The sequence below is a fragment of the Corvus brachyrhynchos genome, unplaced genomic scaffold (assembly GCF_000691975.1).
Source record: "Corvus brachyrhynchos isolate BGI_N302 unplaced genomic scaffold, ASM69197v1 scaffold200, whole genome shotgun sequence".
NCBI classification, from domain to species: domain Eukaryota; kingdom Metazoa; phylum Chordata; class Aves; order Passeriformes; family Corvidae; genus Corvus; species Corvus brachyrhynchos.
The window spans coordinates 6,396,993-6,404,605 of NW_008236184.1; the positions used below are offsets into that span (position 1 = coordinate 6,396,993).

At 43.4% G+C, this 7,613-nt stretch overlaps 1 protein-coding gene across 1 annotated transcript in view; it reads left to right on the forward strand.

The window, feature by feature from the left end:
* MEGF11 (multiple EGF like domains 11) overlaps positions 1-7,613 on the forward strand; it is a 255,687-nt gene that overhangs the window by 202,159 nt on the left and 45,915 nt on the right. The window contains exons 14-15 of the mRNA XM_017737045.1: positions 1,028-1,191; positions 1,598-1,700. Coding sequence (XP_017592534.1) covers positions 1,028-1,191; positions 1,598-1,700 — 267 coding nt within the window. The remainder of the gene's footprint in view (positions 1-1,027; positions 1,192-1,597; positions 1,701-7,613) is intronic.

The window sequence follows — 7,613 nt, forward strand, 5'->3', positions numbered from 1 at the left end:
GCCTGCTGCCCTGGCCTCCTGGCTCATCCCAGCTGCCAGCCCTGCCCTGCCCTTGGGTTCTGTGAGGTAGGCCTTGGCTCTCTGCCCTTGCTGCCATCCTCAGCTGCCCATCCTCCTGTACCCTGATGCTGTGACACTCCAGCAGTGTGCAGCTGTCCTCTGTCTCCTGAGCCAGCATGGGATTGCAGGATGTGGCTCTCATTTATTCGGGGAAATAAGAAATCTTGCCTGCTCCAGAGTGGCTGACATCTTTTCTTCCCACACACGTGTCCCTAATTCCCTCCTGTATGTGGTGGTGAGCACATCCCATGTATCCAGTAATCACCTGAGAATTCCTCCACTGCTCCATGGCACAGTGGCTCTTCTGTTCCCCCAAAATCCCAAAATGAGCTATGCCTGTATGACATACATAAGCCCTAAAACAGAAGGGAGGCAAATAACAATAAAATCTGGCATTTCAAACATGAATTAATGGATCACTGTAGTACCCCATTTAATGAGGGTGTATAAACCATGAGTTACTGCTCAACTCCATTACATAGAGCTGCAGTGTAATGAAAGTCATTGTGCTCCTGGTAGTTAAGATTTGAGCCTTAATGGCTAGAAATGATGGCCTTGGTCTTTTTTTAGGTGTAATAGCTGCTTTATATTAAATAGCATTCTCAAAAAAAAAAAAAAAAAAAAAAAAAAAAGGGGGTAAGAGACAGGCAGCATCAAATGAAAAGTTCTTGCAGTCCTGTGGGTCAAGTCTCCAGCCTGACAGACAGGGACTGTCCCAGAAGTTCCCGGAAAGGCATCAGACACCTAAATCTGGCTATAGCCAACACAGTGATACCTCCATCTGTGTGTGGAGATGCTGGGAGATGGAGGTGGGAGGTCACAATGAAAGGGTCAGTCTTTGACCCCAAGTTGGTCTTAATTTACACCAAGAAACTGGTCCTAGAAACAAAGAGCTGCAACTTGCCAGCCTTTCTTGTTGTTTTCATGAAAACATCCCAGATGTTGTTTCTCTCCCCTGTTTCCTTAGGGTGGCAAGGAGTGGATTGTTCTATTCCGTGTTCTAGTGGAAGTTGGGGTCTCAACTGTAACCAGACGTGCTCCTGCAGCAATGGAGCGTCCTGCAGGCCAGCTGATGGCTTCTGCCTCTGCTCCCCGGGATGGCAGGGGGAGTTCTGTGACCAGCCTTGTCCTGTGAGTGCAAATAACAATTTGGGGTGGTCTTCCACCCCCTTTAAATCACAGTCCCCATAGCTCTGCTGAACAAGGAGCAGGGCAGTATCTCATTTTGTCTGTGATGTCTGAAGGAAATAATGTGTAAATAACAGATTGGGGTTCTAGCAGTCAACTGGATGTATTATACTTTGCATTGTATTTTATCAGAGCTATTGCTGTGTTATCTGCATTTTCTTGAACATCATTTTTTAAAGTGATTCCTCATTTGGTTCCATATAGAAACATGAGGCACTGAGTTTCTGTCTTCTCTGTATGTTAATTTAAAAAATGCAACTCAGCATTAAGAGGGACATGATAGATGATTTTGCACATTTCAGAATAAAAAGCTGATCACTTAGAGGTTTTTTTATTTATATTTTTGAAGGATGGAACATATGGCCTTAATTGCAGTGAGCGTTGTGACTGTAACCACGCAGATGGGTGTGATCCTGTCACTGGGTACTGCTGCTGCCTTGCAGGCTGGACAGGTAAAATCAGCAATTATCTTTGTAAACCTTGGGGTTTTGGTTGATTTGGGGGTTTGGGGGGTTTTGTTGGTTTGTTTTGCTTTGCTATGGCATCAGTTATAGCCCTGGACTTGTGACTGCAAATGTCTAAATAATAGACTGGGACAAGATCAGCTGAACTTGCCCATATTTAAATCACTCTTGATGGTGACAATAATTGGCATTCATTAAATTTGTATTCAGATGAGTTAAAGATGGCTCCAAACCTGCAGCCAGATGTTAGCCTTCTGCATCTCAGGAGAGATGCAGATCATCCATAATCCTGCAGAGTTTTTCTCCTTGAAGCGCCCTTTCCACAGGGGTGCAGTTGTGGGACAGTGAATCCCGGGACTGTCACACCTGGGATGCAGACAGGGCATTTCTGATGAGTCATTACAGCTGCTCCATCATACAAAACCCAGATTTTTCCCATTTTCCAATGGTTCTTGTCATAGGATAGTTGCAGAGAGCATATTAATGCTGGTTTGACAGAGCTCTTGTGATTACACAGTGACAGAGAGGAATATTCAGTGAAGTTGGAAAGTCCAGGCTGGAGTCCTCAGTACAATTAGACCTGCACTTGACTCCACACTGATGTTCTCTTTGCCAGCTTTTGACAGCAGTAGGGGGCAAGTTATTGACCCAACCATTTCACACTTTGCTGCCTAAAATGGTGGTTAATCTCTCTCTGCTCTCTGTCGAGGCCCTGGGTGGAAATAAAGTTATATCCCATATACTGCAGGACCACCAGTGGCACTGACAGTCAAAATGCATTTATATTAACAGCAAGTCATTTGGAAAATTTAATTGTTTTTCAAACAAGTACAAGTTGGAAGGATGCATGGAGCAAGGCAGGGTGATCAGGCAGCCAACATTTGGGATACGGTCACCTTTCCCACTGATTTATGTATTAAACCAGCACATGCCTTCTGTTTCTGATGGAGAGGACATCCCACAGCAGCCCAGCTCCCAGGAGCATGAAGCAAAAGCAATGAAATTATGCCTAAAATATACAATGGAAATAATCTTCAAAGAATTAAATAAAATGTAAAAATAGTAAGTTGTACACACTGTGTACAACAAAGCTACTTTTCAAAGATACTGGGCATGTATCCCAGGAAAGGACATTTTTCCCCCAAGAAAATCCATTTTATAAGCTCACTTGTGTCCCTTCCTTCATTCTCTTGCCTTCCTCACTGGTTGAGCTGCATTTTTCTTTCTCTGAGCCTCTTTGCCATCAATATATCCATCCATCTATCAGGCTTTAAACTCCACTGTGCATTACTGATGATCAGCAGAGAAACAGCTGGTGGGTTTTCCTGTAGTCATTGTGAGCTTCTTCAAGGGAAAAAATGGCATTTAAAAGTACAGTAATTTGAAGAGAGATATTTATGCACACATATTCTAAAAGATTATTTCACGTCTTCTGGATGTCGCATTCCAGAGAAAACTGCAGGGACTGAACTTTGCAGGCAACACAGACTGAAGCTGTGGCTTTTTCTCAAAGGCATTTGCAACAAATACTTTGTGCTTACTCCCATGCACATCTGTAAATGGCCATCAAATGCAGATACTAATTAATTAAAGTTAAGAATAATTTCTGATTCCTTCTTTGATTTCTATATTGGGCAAGGTAAGTGCATATTAACTTGCATAGGACTTGCTGCAGCCTAACCACTTTATCCTTCAATGAGTTCCTGCAGTTCTGGAATTCTTCTCTTCAGGATCACATTTCAGGGAGGAAAATATTATATCCATATTTGAGACCAGGTTGGAGTTGAGATGTTGACAGGGCCCTGTAAGGTGGAAATGTTGATAGACAGAACCAACATGTGTTTTGTCGATTCTGTTCCAATGTTTTTTCCACTTGGCTTGGCACCAGACACAAGGATAAATTCTGCTCATACCAGTTTGAAAGTATGTAATTTAAGAAACTCTTCAGCTAGATAATTATATTTTCATATTAAGGAGTATGGCATCAGTGAAAGATTAATCTTATCTGCAGTTGTTGTGAACTGGGCCATGATGTGTATTGCGGTGCATTTTATAAATATGAGGTGATAAATAATTCAGGCTGAAATTTTTGCTTTCTGATTTTGGTACTAATTAGACATGGCCTGAAAAAGATCAGAAAAGTTCAGTATCATGGAACTTCTGAAGGTTTTCCTGCCCACTCATACCAAGCAGAGAATTCACGTGGCTTTCTGATGCTAATAGCCACAAAACTTCATCTGAAACAGCTTATTCTGTATGTTCACCCCAGACGTGGGACTCCCTGTTGATGTCTGTGTTTTATGTAAAGATCAAGGGGAAGTTTGAACCCATTTTCTTTAAAGTGGTTTCAAGATGTTACTGATATAAACCTTCAGGGACTGATAGATGGTAAGAGTGCGGAGGAGGACTGGAAAAAGAAGGAAAAAGGCATGTCAAGAGTAGCATACAATGTAAGTTAATAGCACTCTGCCATCCTTTTATTATGTCATGACTGCCACCCATCAAGACTATTATTCAGGACAATGACCTTCCATGGATACCAGCTGGGGGAAGGTAATTTTCAGGAGCTGAGTGTTCCTGGCAGATGGGAAGATGATGAAGAGATCCCCACGTCTCAACCAGGAGATCACAAAGCTGTGCAAACCAGCTGGATGCATAAATAAGCACACAGGCAACAAGCTGCTCCGAGACGTGCACATTCCCTTCCCATCAGGTTCCGTGGGGAATTGCACATGTGCAGCCAAAGGCAGAAGTTAGATCAGGTCTGGAGATGTTTGTACCTGGTGTTACTGCTGCAAATCACCCAGCCAAGTACTTGGGCACGTGGTACCACCAATGGCTTTGGAGATAGCACAGCTAGCACAGAAGCCCAAAACCACACTGGCAAAATGCTCTCACGTGCTGCAAGCAAAGTGAAACTTGTGGAAATGTTGGCCAAAATCAGGTCTGTGACCTGCTGATGCCATGCAGAGCTGAATTTCCCTCCACAGGAAGGGAATGTTGGATGCAGTGACACTGAGGGCTCAGCCTTGCACTGGATGGAGTTCTCCAGGTTGCACATGTGTAACTTCATGTATACAGATAGTACCCTGGAAACCCAAACAAGAGGTGCTCATATCTAGTGCTGGGTTAAAAAGGAAAAGTCTTACTCTTAGAGGATCAAATCTTGACTGCTCAGGCTGTTTACTAAGGATTAATAAGGATCTCTTTCTCCACCTTTGCTGTGCATTTTAGGTGCAGACACTTCTGTGCTTGCAGCTCTGTGTGCGCACAGGTCCCTTAGAGCTCCCAACACACCAGGCATTTTATGTACATTCAGGTTGAAATGAAAATGCTCAGTGCTCATTACATTTGGTTAATTAGGGATCCTGCACACACTGAATTCACAGAGGGAATGGAAACACAGAAATGCTACGTCGTGGAGCAGCTCCTGGAAGTCCTTTGCAAGCAACCAGGTCCTCAAGAAGCACAGACTAGTCTCATCTGTGCCAGGTGCAACCTCCTCTCCTGAATGCTCAAGTGACAATGAGCATTGTCATACAATGTCATAGATTTCAATTAGGCTCCTCTGACTTAATAAATACCCTGAACCTGAACAAGAAAGGACCAGCTGCCCTGGTGGCCTTGCTGGGTGAGCAGGGTGACAGTGCTCCTGTGCCAGGTGCGGTGCTGGGGTTCTGGGGATGACAGCTCCAGCCAAGCCCTGTGGGGATGCAGGATGAACTGCAAACCCCCTCAGCTTGGTCCCTGCTCAGGCAGCTGCTGGCAGCAGATTTTGTACCAGAAATGGCTTCCTCACAGATTCCAACTGGCTAAAACTACAGAGCCTTTAGCTGCTTCCCTCAGTAACCCCTCAATAATTAAATTAGAGCTGCTGGCCTGTCCTCTAATTTCTGGAGGTTCTTGACCAGAGCCAGGTTAGACTCCCTGGGGAAGCCAGGCCCAGGTATTGCCCATCCTGCCCCCAAGACCTGAGTCCATCCGTTTTCCCGATCAGATATCCCTCTCCCAGACAGATCACAGAAGGAAAGCCACAGGCCTGGCTGCTCCTCCTGCCAAGCTCTGCTCCTCCCTGTGATGAGCCAACATGCTCCAGGTTAATTGTGGCAGTGTGTGTTTTGTTACCCTTTCAGCTCTTACACTGGGATTAAATGGGAAGTGACCTGCAGGGGGATGTATTCCATTCCCCTAAATGCTAAAGTCAGTTAAAATCCTGTTTGTCTGAATTCCTTTAATCTGAAATACTGTCTTATTTGCATCTTGTTCTGCCTCTTTTTTGTGTGGTGCTCTGCTTTTGCAGGCTGCTGTGGTGATGGTATCTCGGTTCCCCACTGAGCTGGGGTACCCAGAGGCTTCTCTTGATATCCAAAGTTTCTTCACTTTTTAACATCCCAAAGATATGTGGGGAAAATTAGACTGGTCCTGTAGATATGAGATGGAAAACATAAAAGTATGCATCCCACAGTTAATTATAAAAGAAGCCCATATAGATTTTCCTTAATTAATCAGGATGGCAAACACAGGTATGCAAATGATGCATGCTGCTGAGGAACAAACATCTTGTTATTACCTTGGTGCTTTACACCTTCAGGCTTCGTTCCTGTCTCATAAGAGCAGCCTCCCTCTCTGCTGGTACAAAGGAAATCAAAATACACATTTCACTGTCCTTTACAACCTCAGTAACTTTCACCCATCGCCAGAAACACAAACCCTGATTGTCTCTCATTGTGTCCAGAGCTCCAGCACAGTGGCTGTGGGAGTCTGAAGCTGTAGGATTTCCACGTGTGGGGTCTGAGGGACGGATGAGGTCAGGAGGTGTCGCTGGGCACAGACCAGGGGAGCTCCAAGGGATGAGGCTGCAGGGTCGGGAGCATTTGCAGACTGGCAGTGACATCTGCACTGTCACTCAAACACAGAAACATGTTTCTTGCCTCCTGTGGACACATTAATTCAGGAAAACTGATAAGCCCATTACTCAAGGGAAGGACCTTTTGAATTTTAAAGGAACAGTGACCACTTTGACGGGGAGCTCTAAGGTATTTTTAACTTCACTTTCTCTGAGTTCTTTGCAAGAAGGTGAAAAATCCTTGAAGTAAAAAACCCACCCTTTCCATAAAATGCATTTTCTTTTACTAGTATGACTTTTCTTCCATTGCAGCTGTATCCAATTTATAATCTTAGGGCCAGATCCTGTTCCCAGCTGTACTGGGTTGATGCCTAAATAATTCTCTTGTCATTAGTAGATCAACCCCACCTGTGTGATGATTAAATTGGGAGCTGGTTTTCCATGCCTGTTTAAAACCAGAAAAAAAAAAATCTAGGACTTGTTTCATGCACCTGCAGCTTTTTAGCTAAAGATCCAGAGTGTTTTAGAATTCACAATGTTGTGGGTTGACTTTTTTTTTTCCCATCAGGGTGTTTCATACCATTGGTTTGTAAGACAGAGCCTAAAATATCAGAATGGAGCAATAGTAAGTTCCTATTAAATATGCATTTTCTAGATGTCTAATCCCATTATCTACACCATATTTTGTATTTATCACTTCTGGCAGTCTTATCCCAGATTTTGAAATTAATAATTTATTTCTGTGATTATTCTGTATCCTTACATTAGCTTTAAACAGACAGGAAAACTATAAATTTCTAGAGTCAGTCTAAAATGGTGCATTTAGCCTCTCTCCTGGTCTCTGCCTTTCCAGTGTGAAAATCTTTTCCATATGAAAGGTGTGCTTATTCTCTGGAGTCGACAAGTGCCCTTTAGTCTATGAATGTAAGATAAGCTTATTAGAAATTAGCTTTAATTTTTCATTGACTTAATTTCAAGTGAGTTGATAAGATTTTAATGTCAGGCTGTGCTTAAAAATTCTCTCTTTGACAGAACCTTTAAGGATGGTTCCTGCT